This window comes from Ochotona curzoniae, unplaced genomic scaffold (genome assembly GCF_017591425.1).
Source record: "Ochotona curzoniae isolate NIBS_2020 unplaced genomic scaffold, NIBS_Ocur_1.0 contig_4514, whole genome shotgun sequence".
Lineage (NCBI taxonomy): Eukaryota > Metazoa > Chordata > Mammalia > Lagomorpha > Ochotonidae > Ochotona > Ochotona curzoniae.
In genome coordinates, this window is record NW_024466312.1 from 3,684,492 (window position 1) to 3,699,164 (window position 14,673).

Below are 14,673 nucleotides of genomic sequence, written 5' to 3' on the forward strand. Positions count from 1 at the left end.
CTGTCCGCCCCCCTTCTTAATTCTCAGTTTCTTGATGATCTCATTAGTTTCCACCACCCATCTGCTTCCAGCCTTACAGCTAAGGCGCCTATCTTTACAACATGCGTGGGCCACCCCTGTTTACCTCTGGTAAGGGGATTTGCTGATTGAGCAGCTTATAACATTACTAAGTTCAAAATTTTATCATAAGGAGGCGGCAGTTTATTTTATGTGCTTCTTCCATTAGAAGAACTTTGAACCTAATGTCACAAACCCCAAACTGGAGCTGCTTTATGATGGAGAGGGGAGACATCTCTGAATGGGTGTGTGTGAGCCTCGGCAGGTGCAAAGATGTGAAACAGTCAAAAACACCCTCATTCCCACCAGCCCGCTGGTTCTGTGCCCGTTGTGTTCACTACAGCTCATTTCTCCCCCCTCCAACAGGCCCCTGATTCAAGAGAAGATTAAAGTTCTGGGGGCAGCTGGGCTTTCCGAGACCAACTTCTCAGAAATGACAGAAGACACTGATTACTTCCACAAGGTAATGGCAGCATGCAGCTCGCCGTCGCAGGGGCAGGGAGGCAGCAGGCCGTCTGCTGTGCCGGTGGGTCCTGAGTGGACAGGATCATTAGACACTGAAGGAAAACTCCCCCTGGTAGCTGCTGGATTGTCGCAAAATGTAGATAGCAACACACCCAGCGGGGCGACAGCAAGGACAGACTCCCTGCACAGAGTGGAGAGTGTGTGACGCAGAGTGTTGCTTTCATAGGACAAAATTTCCCCTCGTGTCGTTTCGTTGTGTTCCCATTTTCTGGAGGGTAAACTGAGACATGGGATAGCAATAAGATTTCCGTGAAGTCACTCGGCGTCTTCCTGTCTCAGCCCAGCATTGCTCCCCATGGCATCAGTCCCTCGTCATAAAAGGAATGAAAGGAGCAGGGGGCATCCTTCCCTTAAGTGAGGGCCTTCCCCTTCCCAAGGGGGCCTGGTCCCAGATGCTGAGAGAGGCTGGGGTGCCTCTGGAAAGGACAGCCCCAGGTGAACCGCACCTGCCAAGGCCTCTTGAGCTAACATTTTGTTGGAACGCAGTGGCCCAGGCTCCCCAAGACCTGTGTGTGCCTTCTGCTGCTCTGTGGTTGCCAAGGCAAGTGGGCAGCTGGGCACTGCTGCCCGCACAGTGGGATGCCTGGGTGTGCTCCCGCTTGAATCCGGCCTAAGAGTGCAGGGGTCTGCTGGCCAGTGACTCGGCAAGCAGCCGAGGGATTGCTAGCCTTAGAGGACGAATTAAAGTCACAAACTCCTGCAGGTGATGCCAGGAGTTAAGATTGTGGATCTGATCTCTCATTTACATTTACTTGACCAATAAAACCTTTCTTCCTAATAGAATTGTCGGGACAAGGAAGACGCAGGTCATGGTTTTAAATGTAGACTATAAATTATCCTTTTCAGAATAAACAGGAGGCCAGTTTTCAGACTCTGTTGTCAAGCCTTTGGAAGAGCTCTGTAGTTCAGCTGAATCACCAATACATTGAGAGAAGCCTAGGTAATAATGCAGCTGTATACGTGGGTTTCAGGAATGTTTTGCTTCAAAATAAGTTTCATCTTTACTTTTATCTTCATGAAATTTTTTTCAAGTATCCTCCAGTGCCCTTTGAAAAGAAAACCTTATTTTTAAGATTCTCATTTGAACTCATGAACTCACCTAGTCCTCTCCTCAGTTACTCTGATTTAGTTAAGAATTTATTCCCAAAGTATGAATGCAAGATAACGGAAATGAGATATATTCATATTTATTGAGTATTCACTTTCTTTCAATTATTTTTTTTTATTAAACTAGGTCTGAAAAAAAAAAAACAAAACTTTTAACTACTAGAAAAAGAGAACGCAGCCTCCTGTGTGGGAGACAAAAGGAGAAAATCCAGGTCACTGAGACAGCCTTCCTTCCGAGAGCGGAAATGAAATCTCAGTCTCGTTTGGAACTTGCTTCCAGTTCATTATGCGCCCCGTATCCTACAGTGCTGCAGACGCATGCGAGCAGGTGTTTCCACTTGGAATTATCTTCCTTGTAGGATGGCTTTTCCTTGGCCTTGCATTTGGCCAGAAAGAAGCCGATGAGGGTATCCTAGAGGGGACCAGGAGATGGCGTGGGGTTCAGTCTTCGTGCTCACGTCACTTCCCACTGCCACAGGCAGGCGATATGTGGTGCAGTTAGCTGAGTAACTTGAACCTCTTCATCATGGTATGCCCCTCTGATCAGTGGCCAGGGAACTTGACTTCACTGACGAGGAGGGAGTTTGTTAGGGAACAGGGGAGAAATCATAGCCAGTTGAGGAACTGACTCAAGGCTTTAGAGGTGGACCATCTTGCTGAAGGATAACCTAGGGGCTGCAGGTGAGGGTTGGAGGAAGATCAGTGTGGGACGACGGGAAGGAGCCAGAGGTAGGAGCTGCACCTGTATCATTGCACATCCTTGCGTTGGGCCAAGTCAACGGAGTTCCCTGACAAGAATGGCTGATGTGAGGCACTCACATGTGACATGACATGATGTGACGTGTCGTGACGTGACATGATGTAAGGCACTCAGGCCTGGGCATGTTGGCAGGCTGGCAACAACAGCCCTGTAGGGAGGAGAAGCTGCTTTGGGACGTAGGTGAGAGATGAGAAAGGGGGTTTTGATTTTAAGCAAGTTTAATTATATGAACGTATTGGGTGCCACTAGGAACATTGAAAATGTACCTCCAGATGGAAAGATTGGCATGATTCTAACACTAAACTGTTAACAGCAGCTGGTTGTTGAGGTAGTTGGTAGTCATTTTCATCATTTGTAGCTTCACAAAACATCAGCAACAGGCACAAGCATCTAACCTTTCCATATATTGAGCACTAGTGTAAGTCATGGCTAACCACGCCGCCGTGGGAGTCAGGTGACAGCCTAACCGATCATGTAGAGGAAAGCTTAGCAAGGAGTGAGCTGCAGCGAGCCGAGTCCTGATATGCTGGTTCAGAGACTGAGAAGGGAGAGAATATGTTCAACTGGGTTACAGAGTGAGAGCAGTCACTGTGTTGCTCGGATGCCGTTTCCTTTCCTCCTTGGTAAATCAGCGAGCCGCAGGGAGGATGTCAGGCCCAGCGAGGCCTCATCAGGGACACGCCGTGCACTGAAGTCTGCACACCCACCCTCACGCAGCGTGGGAGGATGCCACTGGTGTTCGGGCCCGCTCTTCGTGCTCCTTGACAGCCACAGAGGAGAGTTGCACTGCAGTCAGCGTTCTTCCTCTTACCTTCTCCTGTCCCTCCTCCGATGCAGGACCCCAAGCAGCAAAAGATCTACGACCTATTCCAGAAGTCCTTCGAGGAAGATGGGAGTGATACTGAGCTGCTAGAGGCAGCAGAGTCCTTTGACCCCGGTTCCCTGGACACAGGAGACACCCTGGAAGAAGGCGCACTGACCGACAGTCCACCCAAGAAAAGGAGATTTGACTTTTTTGATAGCTGGGACAGTTTTACCTCTCCTTTGTGAGAGAACCAACAACAAAAATTAAAAATCATGCAATCCATTCAAATAAAGTCTTTGTTTTTGACAGCCTGTGCTCCTGTGTCTGCCATAGTGGCTGTGTCTGAACACCCGGAGCAGTTGCGGCGTCTCCAGTCCCGTGCATGGTGTGAAGGCTTGCTGGGCTCTCAGTTAAGCTTGGCTTTTTCTGGCTTAGAAGTGGAGCTGTGGGTCTTAATTTATGTTCTTTAAACAATGAAATGCTTCCCACACATCTCTTGAAATCTAGATTTTAAAAAAATTTAGTGACTCAACAAATATTTACAGAGCAGTAATTTTGATAAGCAAAAAGGGGGGGGGGGGAAACGGGCCCAGCACAGCACGGTAACCTAGTAGCGAAAGTCCTCACCTTGCATGCGCCAGGATCCCAAATGGGCGCTGGTTCATATCCCAACTGCTCCACTTCCCATCCAGCTCCCTGCTTGTGGCTTGGGAAAGCAGTCAAGGATGGTCCAAGGCCTTGTAACCCTGCACCCACATGGGAGACCCAGAAGAAGTTCCTGCCTCCTGGCTTCGGATTGGCTCAGCTCCGGCCATTGTGACCACTTGGGGAGTGAATAAGCAGGTAGAAGATCTTTTTCTGTCTGCCATCTCTGTAAATTTGACTTTCTAATTTAAAAAATCTTTTAAAAAATAAAAAAAAAAACCATGGCATTGAAAAGCTGATTCAATGGGAAAGCAGTAGTTATACAACCTCTTTTCCAATAAACCTATTAATAGACACTGAAATTTAAATTACACTAGTCTCCGTCTCTCACTGGTTGTTCTGATTTTTTTCCCGACCATTTAAAAATCTGAAGCCACTCTAGCTCCCGGGGGTACAGAAGGCAAGGCAGTGGGTTTTCGCACTTGCCCAATTTCTAAATGATGTTTTAGAGTGATTGCCACCTCTGATTTTAACTTTTGTTTTTTTTTTCCCTTTAAGATTGATTTATTTATTTACTTGAAAGATAGAGTTAGTGAGCGAAAGATATGTTTACCATCTGTGGGTTCACTCCCCGGATGGCTACAGTGGCTGGGGCTGGGTGGGCAGAAGCAGGACCCCCAATTCCATCCAGGTCTCCTTTGTGGGTGGCAGGGACCCAGGTGCCTGCAGCAGCTTTTGCTGCTTTGCCACGCCCATCAGCAGGGAGCTGGATTGGAAATGGACCAGCGAGAACTTGAACTGATGCTCATGTGAAATGTTAACATTGCAGGTAATTATATCCACTGTACTAGAACGCCTACCTCGATTTTAATGTTTCTAATATGACATTTAAAAGATTAAGATAAAATGTACAGGGCCCGGCACATTGGCTCAGCTGGCTAACTTCCCCTTTTAAGCACGGGGTCCACAGGGCTTGTCCCTACCTCCCTTGACCAGTACCTCTAAATGTGACATCTTCCTCAAGTGACCCTGATGATCAGGTAGGTCTCAGGGCTGTTGTCAAGAAGATGCTGAGGGGCACCAAGGACTCTCTAGCCCTGACCCACTGGGACTTGAATTCATGGCCTTTCCCTTTTAGACTTCCCATGAACCTGTTGCTACCATTAGTGGAGGAGCTGAAAAACAGAACCAGTATTGCCATCCCCACCTGCTCAGCTCCTGGGGCTGCCTCAGTCCACTTTGTTTCCTGTTAGGACCTTGACTTTGTTTTTTGATGGTTTGTACCATTGTATTTTGTTGTTGTTGTTGTTGTTGTTGCTTTTTTTTTTTTTTTCCCTTACAGAGTGGATAGGAAGAAGTGCAATTGTAATCCCAAGCTTTCATGACCTGTTCAGGATTGTCAAGCAGCACGCAACATGTGGTTTGTTGGGTTTTTGTGTTTTCCTGTGGGGTCTCAGGGAAGGAAATAGATTCCTCATCGTAGCATGAAGTACTGAGCAGCCCGTGAGTCATGGTCTTGCGGGGACTGTGACAGCCAGCAGCCATCTGATTTTGCAACATCCTCCGCCCATATTTTCCCCGTACACTCCATTTAGCAGATTCAATCAAGTTCCAGCATCTTCCTTTGTCAGCCCCTTTCCTTCTGAGAAAAATGTAAAATATGAAGCACATGACAAAACAGTGTATAGCTTAACAATCAAAAACACATGCTTAGGTAGCCATGACCCAAGGTCATGAAAATGATATCTTCTAGAAGCCTGGTTATTTCACCTTTAATATTTAGATCTACCGTCCACCTGAAGTTTGTTTTCATACAGGGCCGAGGTCACCATATTCCATACAGAGGTGGAGTTAGCCCAACACCACCACTTGCAAAGATTGTCATTTCATCCTTGCTCTGTACTGCATTATTTTCGATATTATGATGTTGATATACAGTTAACTGACCCAGAAATGTGCAAGTAAAAAATCAGGCATCTTCATTCTCCTCCCTGCCACCCCTCTTTTTCCAGGAGGCAGTTGTTAATGTGAATGATCTGGAACGGAGCCATTTATAGTCCAGTCCTAGTGCCTGCATAGAATCTCTTTGAACAAAAATCATATCAAACTCTTCACACAGAAACTGGCTCATTTCCCCTTCCTGTTACCTGGGCATTGCCTCACACCAGTGGGCCTTCATCCCTGTGTAGGCTCCCAAGCAAGTGCTGAGCGTGCTGCTGGCTGCACGGCCTGTGTAAATGCTCCACTGATCCTCGTGACCCGTTTCAGACACACTGATGCTGTGTCCAGGCCTCACCTCCTCTGCTGAGCCTGCCTCTCTGCTCCCTTGGGCCCAGCAGCTTTTGGACGCTGCCATGCCAAGCTCGTTCTCATCGGTCACCTGGCACTTCCAGGAAGCAGGAACGCGCTATAGATGCAGAGTCGAGGAGCCACACAGGGCCCGAGAGTGCAGGTGAAACCGTGCAGGGTTCAGCATGAGATACACTGGGGACAGAGCTTGCACCTCACACCTTTCTTACAAGATTTAAAAAAATCTTTTATTGCAAAGGCAGATTTACAGAGAAATGCATGTATATATTATATACGAATGAAGTGAATGTGGCAAGATGTTAAAAATTATTAAAACTAAAAAAACAAAATTAAGGAATAAAATGTTCCAGATGCCCCAAGAAAACAGTAAAAAGAAGGCAATTTTTAGTTTATTCATTGTTCTAAAAGCAAGAATTTTGGCCCTTGAAGAGTCAGAAGGGGTAAAATCTCGCTCAAGGTTTGGCCTGCAATTCCCCAGGAGATGGACTGTGGTGTACACGCTCTGCGTCTCAGTCCTGCAATGGGATTGGAGATTTACTGGCCCTGAGATACGACAAACGCAGGCTTGGTGAGACACAGTTCTCCCGAGCCGCCCAGGGCTCATTTCCTGAGTGCTATTTGTACATCTTGCAGCTTGCTGTTGAGAGAGAATTGTTCACTTTTGATTAAAATTGCTTTGAACGGGAGCAATTTCCTTCTCTTCTGGAGTGTCTCATTTCAGCCACTCTGCGGCATTCTTACTCATGCATGCTCCCCTCGCTCGCGCTTGCTCTCCCTCTCTGAGCCCCTGAAGGCCAGAGATGTGGGCGGCTATGCCAGGAGGAGGGATGCAGCGAGGAAGCTAAGCCACGAGCCTCCTTAGACTTCAGAGCCAGGCAGGAGAGTTCACCTCAGCCAGCCCAGGGCTGCCCCGGCAGGGGGCTGGCTCTGTGCAGCATCTCTGCCCCCAAGGCCGGCTGAGAGCCAGCCATTCCTGCCGGGCCAAGTGGCACAGCCTGAAACAGCGATGCCACAGAGAACACGTGTTCCTCAGTCCTCCTGCCACCTACCCCATCTGTCAGCGCCGACAGGAATCCATTTCTGTTCAGATGTGTCGTTTTCTGGAGGCAGGCATGGTTTTCATGGGGAGCACTGCAAAGTCTCTTGTACACACACACGTAGTGCATCTCCCATCCAATGGAGAAGGGCCTGTTCCCTCACCCTTGCCTGTCTCGCACCCAGAGATGCAGCGGGTGCTCTGCATGGAGCCGGTGATGACCTGCCACTTGCATCTTCCGTGGGCCTCTAGGCTGTCATTGGCTGTACCTCAGCTAGGTATTCAGGAGAAAAGACATGGGCACATTTCTAAGGAGGGCAGAAAGCAGCCCTGCTGTTGGCCCTCAGGTCTGGCAGCGCCTTTGCAATGGGCCAGCAGCAGTTCAGCGGTAACAAAGAAACACCACGGAGACAAGCCATGGGGGCTTCACGACACGGGTTTCAACCTCCCAGGACTCTCACATGGCATATTGCATTCACAGTTTACAGCTGAAAAATCTGATTCAGAAACTGGCATCTGCTAATGCAACTAAAGAAGCAGGAAAAAGGGCCTAATGCGGTAACCTAGCAGCTCAAGTCCTCACCTTGCATGTGCCTGGATCCCATATGCACACTGATTTTAATCCTGGCATTCCTACTTCCCATCCAGCTCCTTGCTTGTGGCCTGGGAAAGCAGTCGAGGATGGTCCAAAGCCTTGGGACCCTGCACCTGTGTGGGAGACCTGGAGGAGGCTCCTGGCTCCTAGCTTCGGATTGACACAGCTCTCTGGCCATTGCGGCCACTTGAGTGAATCAACAGACAGAAGCTCTTCCCCTCTGTCTCTCCCCCTCTCTGTATATATGAGTTTCCAATTTAAAAAATGAAATCTTTAAAAAAGAAGAAGTAGGAAAAAGAAAACCACCACCAACTCCAGTCTGGAAGCCCCTTGCTGGCCATGTGACCTTGGACTAATCATTGACCTCCAGAGTCTGGGGGGCCTCAGTTTCCAATTGGGGCTAGATGATCTCTAAAGCCTTTTTCAGTTCTGACATATGTGGACTGAGCTTATACGGCAGAAAACCCCAAACATATAAAACAATCCTTCATACTAGTAGGAACTGAAGCAAAACAGGTTAAACCACATCCCATGTCAGACTGCCGGTTCGAGTCCCCATGACTCCGATTCCCGTCCAGCTTCCTGCTAATGTTTGGCCTAAGTTCTTCTGTGTTGTTGTTATTGTTTTTAAAGATTTATTTTTATTGTAAAGTCAGATATGCAGAGAGGAAGATCTTCTGTCCAATGATTCACTTTCTAAGTGACCGCATTGGCTGGAGCTGAGCCAATCTGAAGCCAAGAGCCAGGAACTTCCTCCAGGTTTCCCACCAAGGTGCAGAGTCCCAAGGCTTTGGTCTGTCCTTGACTGCTTTCCCAGGCCACAAGCAGGGAGAGCTGGATGGGAAGCGGGGCTGCCGGGATTAGAACAGGCGCCCATATGGGATCCTGGAGCGTTCAAGACAAGGACTTTAGCCACTAGGCCACCACACTGGGCCCTGGCCTAAGTTCTTGCCTAGAGTTCTGAGCCCCCAGGCTTCTGCCTGGCCCAACACTAGCTAAGCATTCTCAGGCATTTGGGAGAAAAGAACCAACAGATGAAAGATCTTTCTCTCCTTCCCTGTCTCTGCCACCCTGCCTTTGTCACCATTATTGCAGCCTGGGTACCAATTCTCCCTCCACCCATCACCACAGATGTCCTAGGTTCTGTGCTGGCTGCTGGGATGCAGAGGTCAGCCACAGACGCCCTGTCTCCCTGGAGTTAACATGGCTTGGGTGATGGTGGTGCTTGTCTTGCATCACTTCTGATTAAGCAGCTCTTTGCGATGCCTGTGCTGCATGTGGTTGCTGCTCATTGAAGTTCTGGCTGCTCCACTTCTAACCCAGCTCCTTGCTGAGGTGCCTGAAAAAGCAGCAGAGGATTCTCCAAGTCCTTGGGCTTGGCTACCCATGGGAGGCCTAGATGGCACTCTAGGCTCCTGGCTTTAGCCTGCCCTGTCCTGGATATTTAAGGAAGTAAACCAACAGATTGAAGAATCTCTCTGCAACTCTGACTTGCAATTAAAATTGTAACTTTTTTTTTAGATTTATTTTATTTTTATTGGAAGGGTGGATACAGAGAGGAGGAGAGACAGAGAGGAAGATCTTCCATCTGATGATTCACTCCCCAAGCGGCCACAACAGCTGGAGCTGAGCCAATCTGAAGCCAGGAGCTCCTCCAGGTCTCCCATGCCGGTGCAGGATCCCAAAGCCTTAGGCTGTCCTTGATGCTTTCCCAAGCCACAAGCAGGGAGCTGGCTGGGAAGTAGAGTCCCCGGGATTAAAAATGGTGCACATATAGGATCCTGGCGCTTTCAAGGTGGGGACTTCAACCGCTACATTATCACGCTGGGCCCTATAAACTTACTTTTAAAAATGATTTTTTTATTTAAAAGTTTTAAATTTCTGGATAAATCAAGATGGTATGATTTCTGTAGAAGCCCTTTATTAACATCCTATATTAGACAGAGTAGGCTGCATGTGGTTAGAATTATTGAGACAATATGGTCACATTTTCGCGTACTGATGTCCATAGCGTATTTACATCTGAGTTTTTTTTTTATTTTTTTATTTTTTTAAAGATTTATTTTTATTATTTTTTTGATTGGAAAGGCGGATATACAGAGAGGAGAGACAGAGAGGAAGATCTTCCATCCGATGATTCACTCCCCAAGTGAGCGCAACGGGCCGATACTTTGCCGATCCGAAGCCAGGAGCCTCTTCCGGGTCTCCCACGCGGGTGCAGGGTCCCAAAGCTTTGGGCCGTCCTCGACTGCTTTCCCAGGCCACAGGCAGGGAGCTGGAAGGGAAGCGGGGCTGCCGGGATTAGAACCGGCGCCCATATGGGATCCCGGGCGTGCTAGGCGAGGACCTTAACCACTTGCGCCTCCGCGCCGGGCCCTGAGTTTTTTTTTTTAATATTAACTTATTTTTACTTGAAAGAGTCACAGAGAGAGGGAGGGAGAGAGAGACAGACACAGATCCTCCATCTGCCGGATCGCCCCCTAAATGGTCATAACAGCTGGAACTGAGCTGATCTGAAGCCAGGAGCCAGAAGCTTCTTCCAGGTCTCCCACACAGTTGCAGGGTCCCAAGGTCTTGGGCCACCCTCTGCTACTTTCCCAGCCCATCAACAGCGAGCTGGTAGAGTGGTGTATGTTGTTTGTTTGTTTGTTTTATTTTGTTTTCTGCCTAAAGTCTTTCTTCTAGGGTCCCATCCATGTGACATTTCCTTCTCATGTCTCCTCGGGATTCTTTCAGTAGTGACAATTCCTGACTCATCTTGTTTGGATGGCCTTGATCTCTTTGAGGAACACTGGTTGAGTGTTTTATATACTGATGTTTAGGGGTTGGGGGAGGGAGACCACAGAGGGTGTGATGTCTTTATCCCATCCTCCCATGGATGCACCTGACCAACATTTGCCCTGAGGATGCTGCCTTGGTGACCTGGCTGAGGGGGCATGTCTGCTGCAGCCCCAGGAACCTCACTCCTTCCCCCGTGTAAGCTGAATTTTGGCAGGAAGTCCCTGGGCACAGCCCTCACTTAGGACACAGGCAATTGTCCACCCCTTTCTGGAGGGCGGAGACCGCAAAGAACTGCTTGTCACTTACTGATTTCTGAAGTCACCCAACTGTGAACTCTTGGATATTTATTCTTTACTTTGGTTTATAAATAAATCATACTCATGTTTTCAGCTATGCGAGGCAGGTGTTTGGCCCTGTGGTCAAGATGCGGCTTGGGATGCCCACATCCCACACAGCTGCCTGTGTTCGAGTCCTGCCCCTTCTCATCCCAACCTCCTGCTGTGTTACCCTAGGTGTCCTGTCCCAGCCATTACAGGCAACTGGGGAGTGAGCCAGTCGGGGAAGAACTGTCTCTTGTCTCTGTTTTTCTTTTATTCTTTTATTAGGATTTTTTTTTTTAAAAGATTTCTTTGTTTTTGTTAGAAAGGCAGAGAGAAGAGACAGAGAGAAAGATCAGGTTCGCTCAAGTGACCATAATGACCAAAACTCAGTTAGTCCGAAGCCAGGAGCCAGGAGCTCCTTCCAGGTCTCTCACACTGGTGAAGGGTCCCAAGGCTTTGGGGCGTCCTCTGCTGCTTTCCTGGGTAATAAACAGGGAGCTGGGTGGGAAGTGGAGCAGCTGGGACACGAACTGACACCCATATGGGATTCTGGAGCTTGCAGGTGAAGGATCAGCCAGTTGGGCCATCACACCAGCCCCTCTGCTTCTCAAGTAAATAAAATTAAACTTTTTCCCTCCAGCTTTTGGTGTTGGAAGCCTTGCCCCTACGTCTCTTTGACAAATCCTCATCCGTGTAAGGTTTCCTGGTTTGTTAGAGAGGTCCTTACTTTCTTGCACAGTAAGATATGCCAAGCTCACCTTGTGTGTTTCCTGGTATGATCTTGGAATCAGCCTCTTCTCCAAGCCTCCACACTTAAAAAAAAAAATTATTTTATGATACTTTCCATAGGTTTTGGGCTCTCCCTTCCCCCTACTCCACTGATTCCCCCTATGTTAATACAACAGTTTAATTCTTCATAAACAGTCATTATCATGCTTCTTTTTTTACAGAATCTGGTAGTGGAAGCCAAGGTCTGGCTGCTACTGGAGTTTTTTTTTACATTTTTCTGTTAAAAGAAATTCATGCTCATGATAGAAGATAAGTAGAAAATGCAGGCATGTATACGAGAAAAAAAATCCATTTGTTGCTTCTCCTTGGATTTACACAGCCTGAGCCAGAGCAACACGTGGGGAAAGATAGTGTGAGAAAGAGTTCCCACTCAACTCACCAGGGGGCGACACCGAGCGAGGACGCTGCAGAGCTAAAACTGTGCCGGCTACATTAACTGTGTAAATGCCAGCAATTTATGTGGAAGATGGGAGTCAGTGTGTCCCAGCCCCGAGAGAGAGCAAGCGAGAAAGAGAGGGCAGAAGAGGGAGAGAGGGGAGAAATATGGGAGAAGAGAAGGAGAGAGAGGAAGAGGGGGAGAGCCAGGCAAAAGCCACGAGTTTTACCCAGATCTCTCATATGCATAGCAAGGACCAGAACATTTGGACCAAATTCTGCCGCTTCCCCAGGCACATTAGCAGGGAGCTGTGTAGCAAAGCGGTGCAGCCGGGACTTGAACCCAGATCTGTACGATTTACCCGCCCCTCCAATAGTTCTGGAGCGTTCTCTCCTGTGTTCTGTCCACCTCCCGAGCAAAGGCAGTGAAACTGTGCAGCACTGATATCCATGCACTCCTCATCTTGACTCAAGTGTGGCTCGAAAACACGTGTCGGGAATCCACTCTGAGCCTTGTTTTGTGGCGGTTCTCTGAGTAAGCCGGCCTGACACCTGCCGTCACCCTGCGCAGGATCCGCTGCTTTCAGAAAAGACAGGGGGGCGGGAGAGGCAGTGAGACGCGGAGTCGCAGCGCAAGGATGCAGGCGAAGGGTGCAGGCCGGTCCCTGAGGAGCTGACGGTTGTTCGTCAGCACGCCCAGGTAAGTGCTGGATGGCGCAGCAAGGTGCATCCGGGCCTGTCAGCTCCCGCCTTCCCTGCAGCCATTTCCCAGCAGGCAACGGGAAAACCTCCAGACCATAGAGCTCGATTCCTAGCTAGGCCTCCACGCGCTGCTTCCGCCCGCCCGCCTGAAACCGCGCCTGCGCACGGCTGCTCTTCCTCTCTGGGCGCGGACCTCGGTGGCGTCGACATGGTGAGAATCGGGTCCTGTGCGGCCTGGATCGCTATCCCCCGGCATCCGCTCTTTCCTTCTGGGTTTCTTCTTCCTCACTGGCCTCTGCTGGCCTGCCTTGTCCCATGGCCTCCCTGGGAGTCCCGGGGACGCGGTCCCGGCGGAGGCTGGCCCCTCCGGCCTCGGGCGCCGCCTGGGTTAGGTGGGATCCCGGGGAGATGTGGGTCCCGGCGCGAGTGAGGCGGACGGCGCCGGGTAGGGGTGGCGGGTCCGGGGCGCAGCACTGAATGTCGCTGGCTTGCCCAGGCTAAACGCACCAAGAAGGTCGGGATCGTGGGTAAATACGGGACCCGCTACGGCGCCTCCCTCCGGAAGATGGTGAAGAAGATCGAAATCAGCCAGCACGCCAAGTACACCTGCTCCTTCTGCGGCAAAGTAAGGGGGCTGCGGCGGGAGGGGCGGGCGGCGGGAGGCGGCGACGGGCCGGGGGCACCCGGCTGGGAAACCGTGTGCCGAAGCGCCCCGGGCTCGTGTCCCGAGCCGTCACGGTGACGGGGGCGTTCCTTCTCTGCGCAGACCAAGATGAAGAGGCGCGCCGTGGGCATCTGGCACTGCGGCTCCTGCATGAAGACGGTGGCCGGGGGCGCCTGGACCTACAAGTGAGTCCCGCCCTCCCGCGTCGGGGCTCGCGTGGGGCGCGCGTGGGACGTGGAGGCCGGCTCGGGACTGGAGCCCTGGGCTGGGCCCCGCTGCGTTGATCCCTGCGCTCCGGCAGCGGAGGCCGTTTGGAAGCGGGAGCTGGTACCCACTGCGACAGGCACAGACTCTGCCGCTTCCCGGGTGCTGGCAACTCGGCCAGGTGGCGCAGTGGGGAGCTGGGGGTCAGGCCTGGAGGAGGAGCTGCGAGCTGCAGTGGGGGTGTCCCAGCTGGGAATAGAAGCACGGTTAGGTGTTGGGCCTGATCCCCCGAGAGCGGGCTGCGTGTCGTCCTCGGCAGGGCTTTGCGGAGCTCTCCCGCAGGCCGGGAGGCGCGGGGCAGGCGCGGTTGCCTTTTGTTAACAGGCTCACGACTTCTCCCTTCACAGCACCACTTCCGCCGTCACAGTCAAGTCTGCGATCAGAAGACTGAAGGAGTTGAAAGACCAGTAGAGGTGCCATCTTGGAGCTCTCAGCAGCCTGTAATAAATGGGTTAATTTATATTACGAAGTGGTCTTGGTTTGTTTGAATTAGATGTGACGGGCTGCGTTACCTTGCAGCTGAGATTGGTTGTGGTCCACGCCTCTGCTGAGACCGCAGTGGTTAGGCAGCCAAGCCTGACAGGTTAGATGTTGTCTTTCTCGTGTCGTTGTCTTGCTTGTTGACTTTGATATACAAAGTTGGCATCGGGTTATGTGAACTTGAGTTTTTAAAGCACATACTCATGAAGATGAAATTTCATACAGATGGCCACTTGGAAAATGAGATTCGTTGGAGGACAGGCTTTTTACGGTTCCCTGGTTGTCAGTTTTGCCCGTGAAGCTTTTTAAACGCTGTGTGTGATCTGGATTTGGGGTCTGCTGTGTTCTCCACTCCAGAGAATGCAGACAGGTTTCCCCATCGGGGATGAGCAAAAACCTCCGATTCCTTCTAGCCTGTACCCTATCCTGGAACTTGTTCCTTTGCCCACTCCTGCTGG

General features: G+C 50.2%; 2 protein-coding genes across 4 annotated transcripts in view; both read left to right on the forward strand.

Annotated features, from left to right (window-relative positions):
* SMARCAL1 (SWI/SNF related, matrix associated, actin dependent regulator of chromatin, subfamily a like 1) overlaps window positions 1-3,560 on the forward strand; it is a 49,941-nt gene extending 46,381 nt beyond the window's left edge. For all 3 annotated transcript variants that reach the window (XM_040986484.1, XM_040986487.1, XM_040986486.1), the window contains 2 exons: window positions 424-520; window positions 3,287-3,560. In XM_040986484.1, coding sequence (XP_040842418.1) covers window positions 424-520; window positions 3,287-3,499 — 310 coding nt within the window. In that variant the 3' untranslated portion in view covers window positions 3,500-3,560. The remainder of the gene's footprint in view (window positions 1-423; window positions 521-3,286) is intronic.
* Window positions 3,561-12,954: 9,394 nt separating this feature from the next.
* Window positions 12,955-14,200, forward strand: RPL37A (ribosomal protein L37a). The gene is made up of 4 exons (XM_040986404.1): window positions 12,955-13,018; window positions 13,304-13,432; window positions 13,574-13,656; window positions 14,083-14,200. The coding sequence occupies exons 1-4, from the start codon at window positions 13,016-13,018 to the stop codon at window positions 14,144-14,146; spliced, it is 279 nt and encodes a 92-aa protein (XP_040842338.1). The 5' UTR covers window positions 12,955-13,015; the 3' UTR covers window positions 14,147-14,200.
* The last annotated feature ends 473 nt before the right edge of the window (window positions 14,201-14,673 follow it).